The 24,487-nt window shown below is 45.7% G+C and overlaps 1 protein-coding gene across 1 annotated transcript in view; it reads left to right on the top strand.

Moving 5' to 3' along the window:
• Nucleotides 1-2,535: 2,535 nt before the first annotated feature.
• IRS1 (insulin receptor substrate 1) overlaps nt 2,536-24,487 on the top strand; it is a 53,804-nt gene continuing 31,852 nt past the window's right edge. The window contains exon 1 of the mRNA XM_062638901.1: nt 2,536-7,311. Within this exon, the coding sequence (XP_062494885.1) occupies nt 3,698-7,288 (3,591 nt within the window). The 5' untranslated portion in view covers nt 2,536-3,697 and the 3' untranslated portion in view covers nt 7,289-7,311. The remainder of the gene's footprint in view (nt 7,312-24,487) is intronic.

Below are 24,487 nucleotides of genomic sequence, written 5' to 3'. Positions count from 1 at the left end.
TGGAACTCAAGCAGCAAGAAAACAATTCCAAGATGTAGTCTGGTATGATGCAAACTATCTCTAAAAAAAATAGTTTTCAAAATATGCTGGAAGTATTAGTTATTGCCTGTTATTTCTGCTGGATGAAGGGTGTAAATCTGTGGTTTGAAAACAGTTCTGGGACATTTACTGAATCTCCTTAAAAAGAAGATAAGAACAACCAAATTTCATTTTATCTGCAAAATCAGTTATTATTGATAGAGGGTGTTCCCAACATGATTGAAGCACATTTAAGTACACTGTCTGCACACATACTGTGGACAGGACATGGTATGAATGGAATGAAGCTGTGTGAGAGGAAGTTCAGGTTGGACATTAAGAAAAGGTTCTTCATTGACAGAGTGGAACAGGATCCCCAAGGAATTCAAGGAACATCTGGACAATGCTCTTGGTCATATGGTTTAGTTTTAGGTGGTACTGTTACAGGAGCAGGGGGTTGGACTCTATGATGCTTCCGAGTCCCTTCCAACTTGAGATATTCTGTAATTCCATAGTGCAAATCAGATGGTTGTTATCCTCCATCATGAAATCCAGTTACATGTATGGATCAGTGTATCACTTGCAAAGGGAATTGATGGGACAGAGAAATATAAGTTATTATTTAATATTACTAACCTTACCTATGTGCAAACTATTTAATTAAAAATTAAAAACCCAGTGCTACATGTATTTTGTGCACAAACGTGCAATCCCATGCTTGTGGAGGGACAGAGGAGGTTGAGGAGCTATTCTCTTGCTATAGGACCCACTGCTTTTCTAGCATGTGCAGTGAAACGTGTGTACGGTGATGGTGCCCTCTGCCCGCAAAACATACCTTGTCATTAATGACAGCCATAATAGCTGATCTAACTGTGCGTTGAGGCTGCAGTTCTGTCCATGGCATGGGCTGGGAGAGCAGCTTTCTGTCATTCTACTTGTTGAAGATGGCAGCATGTTTCATGTGTAGTAAGCATTATCTCAAAGTATGTGTAACAGATTTACTTTCAGTACAAATACTTGGTTTTGCCATAATGAACTACAGTGTGAAGTGGAGGAAAGAAAGAGATGATATAGGTTATTGTTATAGCATGGATTAGTATTTTGTTTTTCTCATTCTTTGTGTCTTACCAGCTAGACTCTGTTCCTGTGACACAAATTGTCATCCTGTGTTTGGTAAACACTTTAAACAATGCTGTGGTTTATGATGTTATTTGTAGGATAGCACAGGAGGGTGGCTTGCCATGCTGCCTGTTGTCCTGTCTGGGTTCTCCAGGATTTTTTGCAACAGTTTCAGAGGGCATTTTCATCTTTTGACAAGCTAACTTCTCAAAGAATTGTACAACCACGATCTCCCTGATAACAAACTTTGTAATGCAGATGCATTAGAAAACCCTCTCACTTATTTGTTCCATGTTTGGACCTACATAAATCCAAACAATAGTATAATTTTCTATTGTGTCTACCCTGAATTAGGACTGAGCATTGCTACCACGCTTTCACCTCCAACCAGCTGGGGAACAGCCTGCTCTGGTAGGGCAGTGCCAGCACTGCGGGAGGGGTATCCAGGGTCAGGTAGCAGGAGAAACCGAGTTAGGAAAACAAGTGAACAGAAGATAAAACCTGCGAGCAGAGATGAACTGGGACCAGTTTGAACTGTCCTGGAGATGGCAGCGTTGAGCAATTTATTTTTTAGACTTGGCTTGCAACACTGGTTTCCTACTTAAGCGGTAAGTTATGCGTACGGTACATTTCAGCCCTGTAAACAGCAGATCACGTTGAATATTCAGTTTAATTTAGCATATAATGGTTCTGGGAAATACGGTTAACTGCTTGACACTACACGGGAGAAACTCCTCTGGGGCACTTCCCTCGGCCTCCCCGCCGCACGCCATGGGGGCAGCACCCAGCCTCCCGCTCCCCGCCAGCGCTTTATTCGGGGAACGAGCGCGTTGGCAGAGCAGGGGCCGCGCTGCTTCGGGCCACGTCCTAGCCGGAAGCGGCTCCCACGGAGCGGAACGGTCCCCAGCCGGGCAGAGAAAGAGGGCGGGTACACCCGGACTGCCACCGCCCGGCCGCAGGCCCCAGGCGGGGGGGCCGTGGGGAGCGACCGCGGCGCCCTTCACGGCGGCCCGGGAGCGCGCGGCTGCCTCGCCCTCAGGTGGCGCGGTGACGGTGGTTCTGCAGTCAGGCCTGTCCCGCCGTGCGGGGTCGGCGATAAGGGCTGCGGGAAAGAAGGCAGGAGGAGGCTTTCCGCCTCGCCGGGCCCGCCGCGGCGAAAGCAGCCACACTGCAGAGGCCCCCGGCAGCGGTTATAAATAACATGCCGCCGAACGGCGTCTACGCCTCCTTACTACGCGCCGCGCCTCAGCCTGGCCGGCCGCCGCCGCCGCCGCTGTGACTGACAGGAGGCAGCACCAATGGGGGCGCGGTCCCCGGCGGGCGATGCGGCGCGGGGCCGGGCCTGGCGGTGGCGGCCCTCGAGGCCGCGCTGAATGAGGGCAGGGAGGGAGGGAGGGTGGGGAGCGCCGGGGCGGGCCGCGGGGCCGCGGCGCTGGGCTGGCCCGGAGCCTGGCGGCGGCGGCTCTGGGGATGGTCCACGCACTGGCGCCGTCACGTGTTGTTCTCCTTGGAGTGAGCCTGAGCCGCGGCGGCGGCGGGCGGAGGGGGCAGGACTGGCGAGCGCGGCCCCCGCCGCCTGTTTCAGTGCGGGGCGCCGGGAAACTCAGTGAAGAAGCCGGCGGAGAGGGAGTCGCCGCGGCGGTGCCCGTTCCCCCGCCGGCCTGGGGCACGGGAGGGGGCCGCGCCGCCGGCCGCTGAGGCGCTGCAGACTGGAATGAAGAGGAGGAGGAAGAGAGGATGTTCCTTCGGCACTCGAGCTGCCTCCCCTCCCGCCGCTGCCGGGCTGCGCCGTGCGTGGAAATGGCACTTTCTCTGCCTAACGAGATGGGACTGAATGGGGTCGCCAGCCTCCTCCGCACGCCCGAGCGGGAGAAGCCGCAGCAACCTCAGCGCTGATATTTGGGGAAGATTGGGGTTGCGTTGTGGGCGGCCTTTATTTTTTTTTTTTTTTCCTTTTTTTTTTTTCTCTTGGTTTTCGCTTTTTTGGAGGAGAGGGGAGAGGGGTACGCAACGTGTATTTTTGGGTGCAAACCCCGGACTTTGCAAAACAGTCTCCGCCCCCAAGAGGATATTTAATCTGCAACAGAAATCGCTACTCGCGGAGGCAAACTTGAGCGGGGGAAGGGGCGCAGGGAGCGGAGGAAGGACCCCCGCCCGTTCCCGGCCCCAGCAGAGCACGACCCCCGCAGGGGAAGATGCGTTTCTCTTTCCCGGCGGCTGCTGTTAGGACGAGACTTTCGTCTGGACTGATCGGGACTGGACTTTTTAAGGACGCGCTTACCCATCTAAGGGCGATCTGGGCATAAACAGCAACGCAAACTCTGATTTGGTGCTGGAACCTGCCTCTGCCACCGAACAGCTGCTCTCACCCTGCCTCTGTCCCTCCCCTGTCCCGTTCTCAGAAGAGGATCCTGAGCTATTTTGCTGCCTTTTTTTTTTTCTTTAAATTGTTGTTGCATGAATTGCATTTTATTTTAGGTGGTTGCCTTTTCTAGCTGGCTTGGTTGCTCTGGGGTCTTGCGGACTGCTAGCTGCAGTAGCAGCTCCACTGCATCTCATCATGGCTAGCCCCACAGATAACAACGAGGGCTTCTTCTCAGATGTCAGAAAGGTGGGTTACTTGCGCAAACCCAAGAGCATGCATAAACGCTTTTTTGTGCTGAGGGCAGCCAGTGAGTCTGGACCCGCACGGCTGGAGTATTACGAGAACGAGAAGAAATGGAGACATAAGTCAGGGGCCCCCAAGCGCTCCATCCCACTAGAAAGCTGTTTCAATATCAACAAACGGGCTGACTCCAAGAACAAGCACCTGGTGGCCCTCTACACCAAGGACGAGCACTTTGCCATTGCAGCTGACAGTGAGCCTGAACAGGAAAGCTGGTACCAAGCGCTGCTGCAGTTGCACAACAGGGCCAAGGGACACCACCACCTCCATCACCATCACCACCATCACCACAGCGATGTCACCTTTGGAGGCAGCAGTGCAGGACTGGGGGAAGCAGGTGAGGACAGCTATGGTGAGGTAGCCCCTGGCCCAGCTTTTAAGGAAGTTTGGCAAGTAATTCTGAAGCCTAAGGGCCTAGGCCAGACAAAGAACCTGATTGGCATCTACCGCCTGTGCCTGACTAACAAGACTATCAGCTTTGTGAAGCTGAATTCAGATGCGGCTGCTGTGGTGCTGCAGCTGCTCAATATCCGCCGCTGTGGTCACTCTGAGAACTTCTTCTTCATTGAGGTGGGGCGCTCAGCTGTCACTGGGCCCGGTGAGTTTTGGATGCAGGTGGATGACTCGGTGGTGGCACAGAACATGCATGAAACCATCCTGGAGGCCATGCGAGCCATGAGTGAGGAATTTAGGCCCCGCAGCAAGAGCCAGTCCTCCTCAAACTGTTCCAACCCCATCTCTGTGCCTCTCCGCAGTAGGCACCACGTCAACAACCCTCCGCCTAGCCAAGTGGGACTCAGTCGCCGGTCCAGAACTGAGAGCGTCACGGCCACCTCTCCCGCCGGTGGTGGAGGTACCGGTGGCAAACCTAGCTCTTTCCGGGTTAGAGCATCAAGTGATGGGGAAGGCACGATGTCAAGGCCTGCCTCTGTGGATGGTAGCCCAGTTAGTCCCAGTGCCAACCGTACCCATTCACACAGACACCGTGGCAACTCCAGGCTCCATCCTCCACTAAACCACAGCCGGTCCATCCCAATGCCTTCTTCACGCTGCTCTCCTTCAGCCACCAGTCCAGTCAGCCTGTCATCCAGCAGCACTAGTGGCCATGGCTCCACCTCAGACTGCCTGTTTCCACGAAGGTCTAGTGCTTCAGTTTCCGGCTCCCCTAGTGATGGTGGATTTATTTCTTCTGATGAGTATGGTTCCAGCCCGTGTGACTTCCGCAGCTCTTTTCGCAGTGTGACCCCAGATTCATTGGGACATACCCCACCAGCTCGGGGTGACGAAGAGCTCAACTACATCTGCATGGGGGGGAAGGCCACCTCCTCCTGCTGCAGCCTTGCAGCCCCCAATGGCCACTTCATCCCCCGCACATGCCACCCGCAGCAGCAGCCCCGCTACCCTAGCACGCCATGCTGTCCTCGAGGTGGTAGCGAGGAGGTTGCCGACTTGGAGAAGGCATTCAGGAAGCGGACTCATTCTGCAGGCACGTCGCCCACCATCTCCCATCAGAAGACACCCTCACAGTCTTCTGTTGCCTCCATTGAGGAGTACACGGAAATGCTGCCTTCTTACCCCTGTGGTAGCAGCCGGCTGCCCTCCTACCGTCACTCAGCCTTTGTACCCACTCATTCCTACCCAGAGGAGTGTCTGGAGATGCACCACCTGGATAGCAGCCATCATCGGACCAACTCTGCCCCGCACACGGATGATGGGTATATGCCCATGTCACCCGGTGTAGCCCCTGTGCCCAGTGGCGGGGGGCCCCCCAAGGGTGGAGACTACATGCCCATGAGTCCTAAGAGCGTATCGGCGCCACAGCAGATCATCAACCCTGGCAGGGGGGGGCGCCACCCTCCAGCCACGGTGGACTCCAATGGCTACATGATGATGTCCCCCAGTGGCAGCTACTCTCCTGAGAGCGGCTCTGCGGGCTATGGCAAGATCTGGGCGAATGGTGCCGGCCACCACCCAAAACTCTCTGTGGAGAGCAACGAAGGGAAGCTCCCCTGTGGTGGCAGCGACTATATCAACATGTCCCCAGCCAGCGGCTCCACCACTAGCACCCCGCCTGACTGCTACTTCGGGGGCGTGGGGCAGCCGGGCGTTGAGGAGGTCGCCGCCACAGCCCACCACAAGCCCATCTACTCCTACTTCTCGCTGCCTCGCTCCTTCAAGCACGTGCACCGGCGGGGCGGCAGCGGGCCGGCGGTGGCGGGTGAGGAGGGCAGCCCTCAACCCCGCATCGCTCTCGGCTCCGGCCGCCTCCTCTACGCCGCCGAGGACTCATCCTCCTCCACCAGCAGCGACAGCCTGGGTGGCGGTGGCACAGAGGGTGGCCCCCCGCTGCAAGCGCAGTCCCCGCGCAAGGTGGACACGGCCGTGCAGACCAAGGGCCGCTTGGCGCGACCCACGCGGCTGTCGCTGGGCGGCCCCAAGGCCAGCACCCTGCCGCGGGCCCGGGAGCAGCCGCCGCTCCTCCTGCCCCCGGAGCCCAAGAGCCCCGGCGAGTACGTCAACATCGAGTTCATCGCAGGCGACAAGCCGGCCTTCCCCTCAGCCGTCCTGGGGCTAGGCTTGCCGCCGCCGCCCGGCAGCGAGGAGTACATGAACATGGAGCTGGGGCCGCCGCGGGCCCCCTGCACGCCCGGCTTCGCCGCCGCACGGGCAGCACCCGCGGCCCGGCCCGGCCGAGGAGCGGCCCCCGGCGGCCGGGACTACGTAATAATGCAGCTGGGGGGCGCCGCCGCCCCCGGGGGCTCCTGCTCGGACTGCACCGACAGCCCTTCCCCCTGCTCGCCAGCCCGCCTGCTCAGCTACGCCGACGTGCGGGCGGGTCGCTCCGCCGCCGAGAAGCCCCCGCCGGCGGCGGCGTCGACGGCATCCCCGGAGCTGCCGCGGCCACCGGCCGAGCTGTCGGCGGCACCGCCGCGTTCCTCCTCCCTGCTTGGGGGCCCTGGCGCGGGCAGCGCCTTCACCCGCGTCAGCCTCAGCCCTGGCCGCAACCAGAGCGCCAAGGTGATCCGCGCCGACCCGCAGGGCGGCCGGCGGCGGCACAGCTCTGAGACTTTCTCCTCCACGCCGAGTGCTGCCCGCGGAGCGGCGGGCGGCGGCGGGCTCGGGGCGCCCTTCCCCTGCGGCGGCGCGGGGAGCGCCGAGGAGGTGAAGAGGCACAGCTCGGCCTCCTTCGAGAACGTATGGCTGCGGCCCGCAGCGGGGGAGGCGGCTGGAGCCCCCGGGGGCCGCCGGGAGCCGGTGACCGCGCCCGCTCAAGAGAACGGGCTCAACTACATCGACCTGGACTTGGTGAAGGACTTCAGCCACCGCCGGCACCACCTCCACCACCCCGCCGAGGGCGCCGCTCTGCCGGGCGGTAAGCAGCCGCCGCCGCCGAAGCCCCAGGGCCAGCCTCGCGGGAGCGGCCACTCCAGCGACGACTTAAGCGCGTACGCCAGCATCAGCTTCCAGAAGCGAGAAGAGAAGTAGGAGCTGGGCGCCCGCCGGGGAAGGTGAGCCGGGGGGAGCCGCTGCTCTGCTCTGGGAGTTGAACAGCCCCGGGCGTCTCTGTGACGGGAGAGAGTCGAGGTGGGGCGGCCGCGCTTTGTGGTTTGTTCCCGTGGTGAATGCCGGCTGACCGTGGGCGCTGTGCTGCCATGGGGAGGCCTGGGGAATGGCCCGAGTGGCAGGGCTGTGACGCGTCAGGTTGGTTTCGTGGTGTGTTTTGGCCTTAATATCTGCGGTATGTGTTAGTAGCGAGAGCATCCCGGAGCACAGCATCCCTGCGAATGGCCCTCACCTGTCCTGCATGGGCTGGGGTGGGTTGCTTCTTGGATGCATTTGTTCAGGTGGGGATAGGATACTGTGCTTACTGTGTTGTTGCGTTTCTTTACTTTTTAGAATTGGGTGTGCTTCAGACGTGTGTGTAGGGGGAAGAAAAAGACCTGAGTTAGCTGTGGCATAGGGCTGGGAACAGGAAACTCACGTTGTAATCCTAGTTTGGTCAGTAATCACTACTGTGGCCAACTATGCCAGCTTTTGCTTTCCCATGTGCAAACCATGGCTGATGGCATCTACTTCGAAGGGCTGTGATGAGTGTTAATTTAGTTTTGTTTAGAAGGTGTTTTGAACTTGAAAATGGACTTCAAAGCCTAGAGAGCATTATATGTATCACTTGTGTTTCAGCTGATACTGAGTGTGCCTGTCCCCTGCTCACAACAGTGTTGCAAACTCCATAAGGAGCGGGTTGTATGAACTGTGTCTGTGGCACTTGCTTATGTGTTCTATTTTTCCTTGTAGCTTTTAATTTTAATTCGGGAAAACAAACTTCAGCCAGGCTGTTACAGATTGATTACAGGCGTGTAAGATGAGTAGGAGCATGTTACAAGTAATGTGATGTTCCTGCTATGTGGGAACTTCATGCAGTGCATAACAAATGCATCTTGTTTAGAGCGCACAAAGTACAGTGCACCTGTGTGAGTCCTTTCCTGGAAGGTGAAGACTATTTCGGTGCAGACAAGTACTGGTAGACAGCTACACAGTTAATCTTGCTGCAACACTTGACTTCAGTAGTTTTCTACATACTTGAGCAGCAGCAGTCACAGTTGTGGAAGGAGTTGTTATGAATATATGCAATGACATTAGGGGATGAATCTCATTCCACTGTTTGCATCCTAAGTGTAATATACTGTGTTGCTTGTTAGCTCTGCTCAAGGGAACGCTGAGGGCTGGTCATGGTACAATGCCTGGGATCATATGTTCACAATTTTTATATGTATTCCATCCTTATAACCTGAACAAAACCAAAACAGTCTCTGAGCATTGCTACTTGGCCCTTGCTGCTGTTGCCAGTTAGAACAATGCAATATTAGGTGTTAATCTTAATGTGACCTATGAATGCCAGGTTAATTTCAAAGTTCAAGGTAGGATTTAAGATCAGTGCAGATCTTGCTGCTCTGGTTCAAACGGTATATGGTTGGAAATGATTATTTCTGTGGATACTGACGAGGGCGTGCTGGCTGTCACAATACATTGTGACCAGACTTATGCTGCCACACCCTTCTCCTGCTCTGGGATGTGCTTGCAAGAGCTTGTCTAGACTGTCTTCAGATGCCTCTCGCTATCCTGGGAATCTGTATCTGCCTAGGACAGCGTTGGTGTTACGAACACTTCAGGAGGGAATTTTTGCCAGAGGATACAGCATGTTCTGCTGTAAGTCACACTGCTTGGAGTGTCACCTTTTCCCCCCTCTGTTGTGTGCTAAGATTGGGGGAGCAAGTGTGAGGAAAAAAAAATCTTCTGTCAGCATGTGGATAAATAATAAATGTGTGCAAGAGTATGAGAATGCAGGTCTGGGGGAGAGCAGTGTCATAACTGTTTACTTACACAGGTTTTGTCATCTTTAACATGAAAGCTGTGGCAGTGTTCTCCATCATGGTGGTAGGTTGATACTGGCTGTGATTATCCTGTTCAGTGGAGCATCAGGATGTGGAAGACCTGATGCAAGAACGTGCTGAAAAATATGCAGAAATTTTTTAGAGCAGTGTTGTGAAAAGTAGTGACTAATAGAGTAATTGCTGTTTGAAGTTGGTTCTTATTTCCCCAAATTAGGATTGGACTGAGCAAGCACAGCTTCTGGGATGCTGGGCAAGAGTCAGGCTATAATTATATGGGAACTTTGTAGCCATGGCTGTTCCCTTTCCCTTCCCACTATAAAGCTGTGTTAGTTGCTTGTAGCTTTCTCAGACGTTAACCCTCTAGGTGCTTATTTCCTATGCTAGGTTTCTTGCCATCAGATGAAACTTTCCTTGCAGAATTCAACCCAACTATCTCATCTGTTGTTGAGTGTGTGAAGGAGAAAAATAATCCCAACAATATTTTGTCTGTGTTAAACCATTATTACAGCTTTTTACATGCCCTCTTACTGTTTTTTTTTCTTTGGAGGTGGAACTTAGGTTTGGCAGGGGAATTAGCCCACGTAGCTTCTACCTTATGCTGTTCTTGAGAAAATCTGCCTGGAGGTGAGTGATTTACAGGCCTGCAAACAGTCTGTTTGCACATGCCTGAAAAAGTTGTTGAGCACCTTAAGCTAAACTGTGCTCCCGAAAAATCCATGTGCAGTTGTTCCTGGAGCGCCTCCTTCTTGACTTCAGCTGACCTTGGTGTCTGCAGAGTTGTTTTGTCAATTCTCACTCCTCTCTTCAGCTGCAGTTGTGCAGTTTTTTTCCCCTTTTGTTAAATGTGTTATCCCAGAGGTGGTACCAATGTCACTGACTGCTTGGCCTTGGCCAGCAGCGGATCCATCCTGGAGCTGGCTAACATTGGCTCTATTGGACACAGGGGAAGCTTCTAGCAGCTTTTCACTGAAGCTACCTCTGTAAGCCCTCCTACTCCCAAAACCTTGCCACACAAATCCAATACAGTATGAGCAGATGTTGTGGATATATTATGGATCCTGCTTTTGGGATTGCTGTGAGAAGACAGGGCTCCTAGAATGCACAGGGGGTTTGAAGATGAACCACTAATAGCTTGTGTTCTAAGTATATAGTCAAAAAATATTCCAAAAGGGAAACCATTAGATGTTGGCTCTGGAGGAACAGGAACATCTGTAGTAGAATAGTAGCATGAATCCAGGTATGTGGCTTTGATCTCCAAAGCTTCAAAGCAAAGCCATTATTCCCCTGCCTCATTTCCATTTTGTTCATGAGTCTGAGAACTCATGAAAGTGAGTGTTAATAACACCAAACAGAGTATGTTTAGCATGAGCAAGTGGTAACTTGGCTCTTTTGCAGCTTTAATGATTCTATTTTACCCAGTGCATGGGTGGTTTGGTTTTTTTTGGTGATGTAAGAAAACGGAATAAAATACAATGGGAATATAGTACAATGGGAATAAAGTGCAGTGGCGTCTATATGGTTGTTATGCCTTTTTTCTGTAGTTAAAGAAAAACACTACTGAGGGGAAGAGCTAAACATTTGTTTGGGTCTCATGAAAATATGCATAATGGTAAACAGGAAACTACTCATTTAATCCTTGTATAATATACCTGGGGTTTTTGTTGTATTTCTTTAATACTTTTTAATAGTTGGTTTTGTTTCCTCAAGTTAAAAACTTAAGGTGAAACAACAGAAACACAGAAAATACCAGAACAAGACTTGTACAATTAAATTATGCTTTCTTGGGGAGGCTGTTTCCAAAACTGAAAGAACAGAAGTTTCTTCAGTTTTGTGTCAGCACCAAAGTAAATACCAGTAAGTTATGAACGTTTTCCACGTTTTATGGGTATTAGTGTAGACAAAAAAAGTGCATTTCTTATTGTATGCACACACCAGTTTTTCCCCATATTTGCCAAAATTGAGCCTGTCTCCACATGTATTTGCAACTCTTCTGTTTAACAAGATGACCAGCTTATAGTTTATGTTTTTACGTTTTTTGAGGGTTTGTTGGTTTTTTTTATAATTTAGACAGTAGATCAGTTCCTTTTAACTAGCTATACTACCTTGTAGTATTGATTATCCCCTCCTCCCCCCTTGATTTTAATAACAAGTTTCTTGGGACTTTTTTGTTTTCCTGGCTTAAAAATTGGCACTGTATGATTTATAAACCAAATCAATTGATTATGAAATACTATCTGGACTTCTTTAGCATACAGGTTTCATGTTTAGTCAGTGTTTAAACTGGTTTCTGAATGTGGTTTAAATTTGAAAATGCAGCAGGACGTTGCAGGCCAAGGATGATGCTCATTTTTAACTATCAACTGTGGAGAGATCACATTTCCTTAGATAACACTCACAAATAGAGAATTACAACTCTTAAATAAAATGCAGCAAGCAGCTGTGCCGTGGAAATGTTATTTCACCAATATCTTCAGTCTGTTGCATTGTTTCAAGAGTGCTTTATAGTAGCTGAAATTTTGATGTTCCTTAGGACTATACAGTTTTCATGACTATAAATACATGACTGCAAGTACTGAAAGTAAAGTGTACTTGAATATTCTTTTGAACAAGTTGCAGCAACTGTATAATAGGTTGTTTGTGAAGAAAGTGGGTGTTTTCTTCCAGTTTATTGAAGCTCTGAAAGTGGCTTTGTTCAGTGCTAATTTTTGTATAAATAAAGTAGCAAGTGAACATAAGCTTTAAAAAAAAATACTTTGGTGTCCAGTGTTATGGAAGAGAAATAGATACTCTTTTCCAAAGCTATTTTGATACTAGATTTAACCTCTGTGCCAGGTTTCAATGAAAACTAATTGACAGAATTATGAAGTACAGTACTCTTGAGAGAGGGGGAAAAAAGAGGGGGAAATGCTGTTCACGGGACCCATGCTGTGGCTGGTAGAGAGACTATGGGATACTGACATAAGATAATGGGGAATTAGAGGTACAGGCTGGGGAATAGTTGTAGAAACTGGTATTGGAGAGAGATGGAAATGAGCAATGGGAATTACTTAGGGGACACAGAGAAACTGTGGCATGATGATGTGGGTGGAGAGCACTGCAAGGGATTTGTGATCTGAAGGGAATTAGGAGGATGTTATATGAAAGTTTGAGCATCAGTATAGAGAAATGTCGAGAGCCTGGATATGTATAGAGAGCGTTCTAGAGGTGCTCATTTTTGCATGGACTTGCAGTTTCCTGAAGGTGTTTTTACTTCTGTATTTTCCTTTTGACTTTATTACTAGGATAGATGCCGTGTTACAAAGTGTGTGTGTTCCTTACTTGTGATTAGACTGTTTTTTTTAAATTTTTTACTATTATTTGGATATGCTGCTGACCTTAACAGGATGATGTGCATAGTAAGGAAAACCGATTTTGCCTCTGGCTCTTCTTCCCTGAGTTCTTTGTCTTGTAGCATCACTGTCACAACCACAGTAATAAACCACAGGTAGAAGTCTGAATTAAGTACAAGATAAATAAGAATGAGTGAATTTTAACATTAAAACCCATTGAATTCATCAAATACATACAATGAAAGGAGAACTGTAGTCACACTTGTGTTTTGGGTTTTTGTTTTTTTTTTTCAACTGCAGTATTTGTTCTTTATACTCTGTTACTTGGACAGTTATAGATTTGATTAAAACCGGGTTCATTAGTTTCATTATTTGTCTTATGTGTTAGTAGATTCCCTGAAAATTGTTTAATTTAAGGAGTATCTTGTAAACGGAAATTTCAAATGGCAAAATTATTTTGGCTTCTTGCGGAAGATCTTATGCTTTTAATTTTGTGGTAGGAGCTGCAACACATATATTAATATTAACAAATACATCTGAATTCCCAATTTGTCAGAATGCTAAAAGCTGGCTTTTGGCCATCTGTACATAATCTGCTATATTAGAATACTTATTCATAAAAGTGAATAGCATTATTCTATTTTTACATCTTTTTTGTTTTTTTGATAAATGGTGATCATAATGATTATTATTTGAGTACATGAGAGAGGTAGTAAAGGAAAGATTTTGGTAATTTAAAAGGTTCTCAAGTTTAACGACTTTATTCTTCACTTAGAGAAATGATGGAAAATACACCAAAACCCAAGGTGTGAACAGATAAAGGAGATTTAAATAAGCCTGGCACTCTTAACTAACTGAAAGATGTCTCGATATATATCTCTCTGATCATGTTTGACATATCTAGGTCATGTTCTCTGAAGACTATTATTAGGGATTTAACCTTGGGTAATTGCAAAGTGTGTTTTATTCTGAGTAGTTTTTGATCAGGTAGGTCAGACAGCGAAAGTTTGTGTGTGTTCAACCTCTTGTAATAGTTTGGGAGTCTAGTTAGAAAATGGGGTGTCAGCTTCCTGCACTGAAGGTGAAACATACCAGTCCCATGGTGTATCACAAAAGACTTGCCTGCGTATATTTTGTCAACTGTTGTAAATTCAGTTTTTTTGGAAGCTGGGGATGTGGAAGAAATAGCCTGTTAAATTTTCAAATAAGATACGCTTCAGGAAGAATGGAATTATGTTGTACACTTTACAGCTAGTAGAGCTGTTGAAGTGTTACTTGTACATTTGAACTGTCTGATGATACATGTTATAAAATACAGGAAGGTAGTAGTCTGGGAACATGTACAGCTTTAACTGACTGTGTTTTTTCTCCCCCCTCCTTGTGTAGGTTGATATTTGTAACCGACTATGGCACATAAGCATTCTACAAGCTTTCTTTGAAGTACAGAATGTGTGTGAATAGGAAAAAATGTGACTGATCTATCAGCCTTGGTTCTTGTCCAGTTTCAGCAGTCTGGCTTTCATTTCTGTGCACAAATATTTGTTAAGATGTAACCATGAGGCAGGAACTTCACAAACTTGGCTTTGCCAGTCAATAAAATACATGACTAGTCTGCGCGCAGGAGCTTTCCTTCAGTGGCACAGTTCCATGAAGGAGTGAAAAACTCAAATGTGGAGTGGAGGAAGCTAAACCATTGGATTGTATGGGTTCCTTCTGCTCTTATTTCACTGAGTTGTAGACTTTAAAACCCCTCAAAACCCAATCCCAGTCTGCAAGCCCCCTTCATTTTCCTTGCAAGACACCAGCTGTCTAGTAACTAGTAACATCCATGTTCAAACGCTGTGCCCAGAGTTGTGGAGAAAATATGTCTTGGTTGAGAGAGTAAAAGAACCTCAGGAAATGTAGATGGGAGGTAGAGGATTGAGTTTGTTGCTCCTTGTACAGTGTATGCCAGCTGGGGTCTCGCTGTTTATGTGTTTATCTGTTTGTAAGTGACAGGAGAGGGAGGTGAATAGCTTGAAACCCCATAGCTGAAGCTGTGACTTGCTTGCTTCAGTTCTAACTCGAGCTTCCTGAGCCCTGTGCTGTGTATGAAAGATGCAAAAAGACATGTAGAGTGACAGCTGATGCGTATCAGTGTGGGAATCTTTAAACATTGGATGGTAATTCATTTTAAGCATAGCTGTCTGCTTTTTTGAAGAGAAGGTTGCTGTGTTAGAAAAGGAGATTTTAACCCCTAGGTAACAGGGAACAAGTGACAAGGGGAGACCTCTTGGCTTCAAACTTGGAGCTCGGAACCCCCTTGTATGTGTTTTGCACCAGGGGAGTGCTGATGGGCAAGCCTAAGTAACTTTGCTGAAATACTTGAAAATTGAAAGAGCAAGGAGTCTTCAGTAACTTCCGAGTTTAGTCTGATGATTTCTATGCAAGTAATTGGTAAAGTGTTCGGGGTTCAGTGTCAGCAGTGATGCATATGGTGTGTAAGAGCCTTCGTACTGATACTAAACAATGGGAAAAAAAGAACTTTTCTTTTCTGGAGGAGATAGAGGTGCAACATAATGTGTTTTGCTGCGCCTGTGCCTATCATGTCATAGGGCTGGTAGTCTGCTGCCTTTCCTGGCATGGTTCAGTGTGCTTTTTCATGGTACTCGCTCTTTAATGGTGATACCCAGAGAAATAAAGGTTGGGCACCTGTGATGAAATGGTGGCTGTTCCATTTCTGACTCTTGCAGGCACTGTAGGCAGATGATGGAGACATTGTCTGAATGGTCTCTGAAAGATGGGATTCATTTTCATTTCCTCAGAGAACTTTGTGCTGTCATAATTGCTGATTCTTCTCCCATAATGCCTGATCGCAAATAATTAATTACTTGTTACTTCAAAATAGCAAAATGTAGCATATATGGAGCAGAATGTTATGGAATAACAAGGAAATAAACTGACAAGTTGTTCATTCAGTTGTGGCTAAGAAAATGTTCTCTTACTTTTTTTCTGCTTTAGGATACAGCCAATGAGGATTTTCCTTTCATAGTACAGTTGTATCTCATGGAAGTGACCAATGGCAGGTAGCCCAGCTTCACAGTCCTTGAAAGAAGTAGTAGAACAGCTGGGCTTGCCGAGAGGATTTGAAACAGCATGTAGATGTCAGGTATTGCTTGTTTTGGTGGGAACGAAGATCTGTGTCATAGCTGCATGAATGAAAAAATGAGCAATGCATACATTTTTGCAGTGATGGTAAATTCACTGCAACCTTTTTCATCTGTTGAAAATGAAAGTGACTAACTGAAATCCTTAGGAGGACTAAAATACATTTTGGACATGTAGGAACTGCTTTAAGTGAAAAAAATTGCCTCTGACCTGCTAAATTTACCCTATTTCTCTTTTTTACTTTGTTGCTTGCAGCGCACAGGCACAGCATACCATCCCTTCATGCTTTGCTGAGTTATAGTATTTTTAGCACTTGGTCCACTTCTGGTTTTCTGTATTGCAGAACACAGTTAAATTTTATTATTTTTTTTTTCAACTAGTGGCAACTAAACTGCAAAATACTATAATGTGCCTTTTGAGAAACAAAGGGAAATGCACAGATACTAAATTGCTTTATCACATACATAAAATGAAATACCAGTAAAGAAACCTGAAACTTAGGTGTACTGAAACATTACAAACAGAGAAAACTTGCTGTTTGTCTACGACTGTATGTCGTTCAGGTACCTCATAAAGCAGGCTCACTAGCACATCCAGGGTGTGTTCTTGCAAGATGTTTGGGCAGATTTAAGCAGCTTGGCTTTACTGAAAAGGGTGGTCTCAGCTGTCATCTGTGTGCTCCTGCTATTTCTCTGTGCTGGTTCCATACAAGTAAATGACAGCTATAGTTAGGCTGACGTATTATTTGGCAACTGTTTATATTTCCCCCTTTTGCGCATAATGACATTCGGTTTTCTGAAAAAGAGCAAAATAAAACGCATAAAGAGAAATTTAGTTTGTTTAGGAAGCTGTAGGATGAAAACTGTAAATATTTTTCTCACTGAAAGTTAATATTTGTTATAGTGTTAGTATTTTGGAAATAACCTTGTATTTTGTTGACTTTATCATCATCTGGTGAACATGATGCAGAATGTTCTTGAATTCCTTGGATTTCCTGATATGGGTGGATAGCAATGTGTGATTTTTTACAACTGCTGTGCACACTCCTTCCTCCATGGCTGCTTCATGGGAACAGTTAAGTTAAAGAAGTAGTATCTTCTGCCATCAGTGCACTGCATGTGAACATAGCAGTTTAAACAGGTAAATTGTGAAAATGTATTCTAAAATGGATTAACGTAGCTGATAATTTATATGCAAGACAGTTTGGAATACTTTAAACAATTTGAAGGTTCTGAAAAATGAAACAAAACTCTTAAGTACGCTTAATTCTTTTCTGTGTGAAACTTCTTTCCCTTGCAAGCTCTGATACAAGGGAAAAGCCCTTCTGAAGGTGTGCAGGCATGTAGCTAGGGCATGTTTTTTCAGGCCTTTGAACTAGGTTAGGAATGTGTCTCAGGATGGAGGAATGAATAGTTACTTGGTGCTTTTAGCCTCCAGGCTTAAAACTCGCAAGAGGAATGTTATTGTGTCTTCAAAGCCTGTTTCACACAAGCCTTTGTTGAGCAGGAACTTGGAGAGTCTTTGTATTATCATGCACACAACAAAAACAGCCAGCCACCCAATTTGATCTAACTGGGCGGTTGTGGTGAGATGTTTCTTCAGTAGGAAGGCTCTGGAAAATGGGGTGCATATTTTTAATTAGGAAATACCCTTTAAAGCAAAGGAATTGCCTACATGGACATTTACCAGCTTGATAAAACTCTCTAATTACACTGATGCAATTCCCCATATGCACATACCCTCTTTTTCCTGCCTTTCTGTGTAATGCTCTCCCAGGAAGACAGCAAATATTTACATTTCTTTTAAATTCTGTTTTGACCCTGAGGTGATGGCAGCACATCCCTAGAAAAGGCAAACTGAGATGGAGAAAATGGGGTGGTTCAGGTTGAAGTATTTGAGTAATGCTTTCTCAAAAATAAGTGCGTGTTGAGGACTAAAAATGCTGTAATATACTAATATTACCTAAATTAAGACAGACCTTTCAATCAATGTATCTGTCAAGTGCTTAGAGAAAATAAAACCATTGGTCTAGTGAATATGATTGGTGAAGTATCCAGAATCTGTTTGAAGTGCTAAAAACTCGCTTTTGAGAACAGCAGCTGCTTCAGTAGATATCCAGAGAAATTTATTTTCATTTTAGTGTATGACTAGTCTAATTACATGACGTTGGGTGAGAGAAACTGAAAAGATCAGAAAACTGATCTCCTTTCTAAAGTTTTCTAGTGAAAAAAAAAAACCCATGGACATTATTAAATCTGAAATGCTGAAGCTTATAGTAGCCAAGCCCACACAATTTCACCTGTTAAATAGAGGAGAGGTTTTTTAAAAGAAAGGAAATGATCTTTAAATGCAAAGTTTATTTTGTTAAGCAACTTACGTGTTCAAGGTATTTTGTTAGTTTTTAGTTAACTGGTAACTAAATACAGAGCATACAATTTCACAGTTTCATCCTGACTTTCATTCAAACACAGCTTGAAAAGTCATAAATATAAAATTTAACCAGCTAGCAAATAGCAACCTGTATTGGTCATTAATTTTATGTCAAGAATCTGCATAAATATACACTAATGGTATTGTCTAACTAGGGACTATACCAAATGCTAAACTGAAAGGTTATATTGCAGATCAGTGTGATGAGTGGTTATCGCTCTTTGAGAATGACCATTAAGAACATAAAAAGATGTTTCCTCATTTGCTAATCTAAATTTGATTATTTTAATCACTGTAATTTGAATTAATCCACCATGAAGACAAGGGGCAGTATATAGATGATAATTAAATGTATTTGAACTGATATGATCATGCAGAAATAAAGAAATAATGCACAGTAAAGACCTGGTTGCAGGACTTCATCTGATCCAGAGGAGGAGGAGCAGACAATACATGAAATGATAGGAGGCAGGGAGAGTGAGAGGAGAGGAGAAAACCACAAGTACAAAGAAATAGTGGTTAAATGTATTGAAGGATAGGAGTGACAGGCAGGCTGTGTAAATATGTGAGCTGGTTAGTAGGTCTCCTGCAAGAGAAGTTTCACAAGGTTATAGAAGGGAAAGGTGTGTAGGAAGGGGTACAGGGACTGAGTGAGCAGAAGGAGAAATTGGAATAGTGCTAGGAAGCTCAGATTTCAGTTGATGTAATTGGGCTTTAATGGCTTGAATGATTCATAATCTCTTAGCTTGATAGGCTGGTATAAAATTTTAAACAGAGGTATGAATGAAGTTACACTGATAACATTATGGGATTGCAGTAGTGGAAAGCATTGATGTGCCAAGAATTGTTAGAGGTGTAAGATGTTGCTAACATTTGTGTAGATGTATTTTGGAGGAAGGTTTGAAGGATGATCCTTCTACATGAGTGTGCTATGAAGTATTTCTCATCTTGGTGGGGAAGGGAAGGAATATTCAGTTCATGTAAATTGCTCTACCTACTTGAAGTTGATTGGACAAGGGCAACATGGCTTAGTTTAGAGTGTGTCCCTTTTTTTTTCCTGTCTGTAAGCTGTTACTACACTGTTCTGTGTGAATTAATATCAAGTCCCCATTAATTTTAATTAGCTGTGGTAATGAGTTAGTTCTAAAGTGCTACAAAATGATCTGTAATTTAATTTAATGTCTAATTTTTCTACCTTGGGTGTTTCATCTTTTCCAAATACGCTGCTCCTGAAGATTGGTGAGATGTTTGATCTGTCTTCATTCAAGCTTGTTTACTTCTGTGGTTGTTAGAGTAGCTCATCAGCTTTTATTCCTTTATCAAACAACTCCTGTGATGTTAATTGTGGCTTATGGATTTGGGTCACATTTCAGCATTTGTATTTAGGTTGAAGGAACAGGTTAAAAGAAAAGACTATTAAGCAGGGCTGCTATATGCTGAGAATAAACATGACTAGAGAGCACTTCATGAAAGCCCTTGCATTACAGGGCTCCTATTGTTTCTAGAGCTTTGTGACCTGTTTTTAACCAATACACTCTTATAGTGTCTTCTTGCTGATCTTCAGTGTAACTTTTTGAAGGTGGGTTTTTTTTTTGTGAAGTCAGGAGTGTTACAGATCACTATCTGGAATCTTGATTTTGTGGCTCTGGCTTTATCTCCTGTCCTGGGTTCAGCAGCAGCAGTCATTTTTCTCCTTCTTGGTAGCTGGTGCAGTGCAGTGTTTTGACTTTCGGCCTGGTAACAGAGCTGATAACAATGATGTTTTGGTTTGGCCAAGGACTTTGTGAGCCTCATGCTCTGCCAGGGAGGAGGGGAAGCCAGGAGGAAGCAGAGACAGGACACCTGACCCAAGCTAGCCAAAGAGGTATTCCATACCACAGCACGTCATGGCCAGGATGTAACTGGGAGTTAGCCGGAAGGGCTGGGAGTCTGCAGGGTTGGAGGAGGTATGGGGTCAGTGCTTGGTTGGGCTGGGGGGGCGAGTTATCGGTCAGCTGGTGCTAAGGTGTTGTATTCTCTTCCCTTGTTATTTCCTTTATCATTATTATTATTGGTGGTAGCAGTAGTGATTTGTGTTATACCTTAGTTACTAAACTGTTCTTATCTCAACCCGTGGGAGTTGCATTCTTTTCGATTCTCCTCTCCATCCCTCTGGGAGTAGGGGGAGGGCAAGAAGGGGGGGGAGTGAGTGAACAAGTTGTCTGACTGGGTTTAAACCACGACATCTCTATATCCTGTAGTCAGAACTTTTACCATTCTTGTGACTTTTTTTGAGTCCTCAGGTTTGGTTCATGAAGACAAGTAGGACAGAATAATGGCCAGAAAGAGCTGTGATAAGTATGGGTAATTGTTCCACTTCAGAAACAAAATGCAGGGTACAGTTTTGACATCAGCTTAAAGTAATTGAAGGCCACCCTGTTGTTGCTGTCTTCTTGACCATGTAGTCCTTTGGAAAGTTGTATTTGCCATCACCTGTAGTTGCTCACAGTTGATGGTGCAGGGAAGCACTTGGATATGTATTTAGGAGGGAATGCTGGACTATTTCTCTAGGCATCAGCTTGCTCCTAGTTTGGTTAAGGCCAGCTGTGAAACCTCACCTGCAGTATTCCTTCAGGCAGCATTTAAGCTTCTTTTTTTTCCCAGTCTGGACCTGGGTTATTTAAAACTTCAAGTAGAACACCTTATGTGATTGGTGCCTTATACTCTTCTTGAAACCACAGCTGTCTTGGTCTACACTACTGCTGCTTCTGGTCTGGGTTCTCCTTTTGCCAACTGCAAACCTGTGTTTGAAATCACCTGCCTGCATAGTTGCTGTGAAACTGTGGTTTCAGTGAGGTGTGATCCCGATCAGCTGTGAGTTGGTCAGAACCAGCAGTACCACCTGTCCCTCAGCCCCAGAAGCCTTTGTAGTTGTGCTGGGTTAGAATCAGAGAGGTTGTATCAAAATGGATTCACTGCTTCACTTGCCCTGGAGGTACTAATGTTAAGTGTGAATGCAATATAAGTGTATTTATGCTGTTAAAAGCCCCATACTTCTCCATTATGGCTTGCTTTGGTTCAGGTTGCAAATTGTAAGGTATATCTGAAAAAAGACATATTTTACTGGCAAACCTGCACCTGCTGCTTTGGTGTTCACACTGGTTTAGCTGTCTCTTAGTCATCATCTCAAACAAACCTTTACCACCAAAACCAAAATCCACATTGACAGATTAGCCTTTCCAGTTTAGATAAGGTCAAACGTGTGGAAAACATTTTCAGGTGAAAACGCAAAGTACGTCTAATGGCTTCAGACACCTGTCTTTCAGACCTTCTGATATGGATACTCAAGATGTCATATGAGAAACAGGCAGGGTTCTCAACCTTCTGTCCCCAGTTCCTGTTCAAATTTGGTAGTTAAAAGAGGATTCAGTAAGTAATTGACTGACAGAAGGAAACATCAGTTTCCCTGAAACATTTCCTGCTGATCTCAGAGCAACTCAGCTTAAGTCTGTGGAAGAAAATTTGTATTCTTTTATTTAAAAATCTTTTTCACATCATCCTGTATGGTGTCATCCAAAACTGAGCACATGTTGGCTGGCAGATGCGTGATTGTAAAAACAAAACTTAAGCTTTTAACTGTTTGTTGAACTTCTAACATGATCTACAGTAGGATTACAGAAGTCATAGAATCATAGGATAGTTAGGGTTGGAAAAGATCTTAAGATCATCTAGTTCCAACTCCCCTGCCATGGGCAGGGAAACCTCACACTAAACCATATCACCCAAGGCCTTGTCCGACCTGGACTTGAACACTGCCAGGGATGGAGCATTCACAACCTCCCTGGGCAGCCCATTCCAGTGCCTCACCACCCTAACAGGAAAGAATTTCCTCCTTATATCTAATCTAAAGTTCCCCTGTTTAAGTTTTAACCCGTTACCCCTTGTGCTATCACTATAGTCCCTAATGAAGAGTCTCTCCCCAGCATCCCTATAGGCCCCCTTCAGATACTGGAAGGCTGCTATGAGGTCTCACGCAGCCTTCTCTTCTCCAGGCTGAACAGCCCCAACTTCCTCAGCCTGTCTTCATACAGGAGGTGCTCCAGCCCCCTGATCATCCTTGTGGCCCTCCTCTAGACTTGTTCCAACAGTTCCATGTCCTTTTTATCTTGAGGACACCAGAACTGCACACCTAGTTTTGCCTTTCTGCTGCTCCATGCAACATTTCCAGGTGTAACTGAGTACAGTTGGAGGATTAAAATGCTCCAAGAGCTACTACAGTCATCTGTAGCTTGGCCTTCTTTTTTTTTTTTTTTTTTTACTTAATTTTCTGTAGCTTTCTGTTTAAAGCTTTATTTATGAAGAAATGTCACCCTGCTCTGTTTGTGTTTTTCAGACAACTCTATCATGCATTTGGCAGGAGAAGAGGAAGGTTAAAGTTCCTCCTTACCTCCTCCCCCTCTCTGAAGTGAAATTTTTGATTGTTCTGTTTAATGAGTCATTTTCTCTACAGCTGAAGTTAATTTAGTGGCTCATCCAAACAATGAGGATTTTCTGAGCAGGAAGTCAGGGACCTTTAGCTCTTTTTTGAGTTACTGTGTTCAGGTTATGTTCCTCTTCTTTACAGACTCATGGAAATCCACCAATCCAGATGGATGAGTACCTTTCTTCCTCTTTAAGTATCTCTGGCAGTGCAAATATTTGGCATCTTTCAGTGGATGTGTTTGTCAATGCCAGGATTTCCCCAAGTTTGTTCTGCTTCAGCAGCTGAAGGTCACACTTTTCAGTTGCTGTCCAGCAGTTTATTATTAGCAGTGGTATGGAAACCAGAAATAAGCTGGACCAAAACATTCAACATATTGTTTCAGATGTTCAGTGCAAGCTTAGTTCACCTACACTGTGTGGTAGCATTTCCTTTCCAAGGGCTGTCCAGCCCAGCCATTTGGCATTTCAAGCAGCTTCACTTTCTGCTTGTGACACATCTCCGAAGGCTTTCTTCCTTCTGTCCATAGTTGCCTTAGGATCTGTTTGCAGTTTGTTATGCCTTGGAAAAATAAGCTTAGTTTTGCTTTCTCTGTACCACAGTTGAATTTTTAAGCCAGGTAGTCCTTTGTGCCATTATCATGAAGGCAGCAGGAAGATATGACTTTGCTAATTCCTTTGCACACTCTTGCACACTCTTGGAGGCATTTTGTCATTTAAAAATTGGTAACAGAATGTTCATTGACTTTACTGGAGTTTCCTCAGTAGTATTGACTACTGGGGAAGTAGGTAGGATTTGCAATGCTGTAATGCTGCTGTGTGTTCAGAAATGTTCTTTTCCAAGGGTTCTTTATGAGCATTTAAAAGCTGATAGTGAATGCCATTGAACTTTTGTTTTCTCTAGTTCTTTCTTTCCTGTGGAAGTGTATGTGAGCATTAGAGTTGTGTGCTTTGTACTGTTTAAACCAATCTGCTGAAGAGCATTGTTTTCCAGAGAAAAAGGGTAATCAAAGATTTGAAACAAAAATCACTTGTGAAATATTTCTGACATGTATGTCATAGGTTTGTAAAATCTGTTTTATACTTCTGTTTATTGAACATAGGGTGTTCTGATTTGGCTGAATAATACCAAGTTATTTTGTGTCAGTATCCTCACACACAAGGCTTTGATTAAGCAAGAAAAAAATGGCTGGTCTGCATACAAACTTGCACAGTGAAACAAAAAGTGTGAATTAAGAAAGTTAGCACTTTCATACCAGGCATAGTAGTGACTGTTCTGGGTAAAAATAAAATGATGGTGTAAAGTGATTTGTTTAGAACTTGGTGGGAGACACAGAGACACTTCATAGCAGATCAGGTTTTTTTGTTTTTTTTTTTTTTGTTTGGTGTTGTGTTCGGGTGGGGCTTTTTTTTTACAACAGGGTATCATTTTAACCATGGTAAGTTCAGTGACTTTGCTTACTTACATGGACCGCAGGTATGAATGGTTATTCAGGGTTCAGTCATCAGCTCAAGTTCCATCTGACTGAACCAGATTGCCCCCCCCTCCCCAGTAAGTACTTTACTGTTTTGATCACAGTTTATAGTATTATATTCCTGTGTTGAATCAGGTTGCTGAGCTGAACATGCTGTCTGACATGGACCTCCTCTTTCCCAGGAAGAAGAAAGGGTTACTGGAACAGGTGAGGTTCAGATGTGTTCCTGAACAGCCTACAGACAAGGAAGAGTTTGTCCCTGTCAGTTTAGAGCATGGATTGGGCTTGTACAGGAGTACCTGCATGAGGCTTCAGGCATGCTTGTACACCATCCTTTCACTGCTACTTTCCATGCTGTCATTTTGAAGAAGTATTCTTACTCCTGCTCCCATCCTGCCATCTCCTCTGTTCAAGTAGAAGCATTCCTGTAGCTGAGCAGGCAGCTACATCAGG

This window comes from Pezoporus occidentalis, unplaced genomic scaffold (genome assembly GCF_034315485.1).
Source record: "Pezoporus occidentalis ecotype Australia unplaced genomic scaffold, CSIRO_AGI_Poc_V1 ctg59, whole genome shotgun sequence".
In the NCBI taxonomy this organism is placed as follows: Eukaryota; Metazoa; Chordata; class Aves; order Psittaciformes; family Psittacidae; genus Pezoporus; species Pezoporus occidentalis.
The sequence above is the reverse complement of the archived record's forward strand: the minus strand, read 5'-3'. Positions and strand labels throughout refer to the sequence as shown.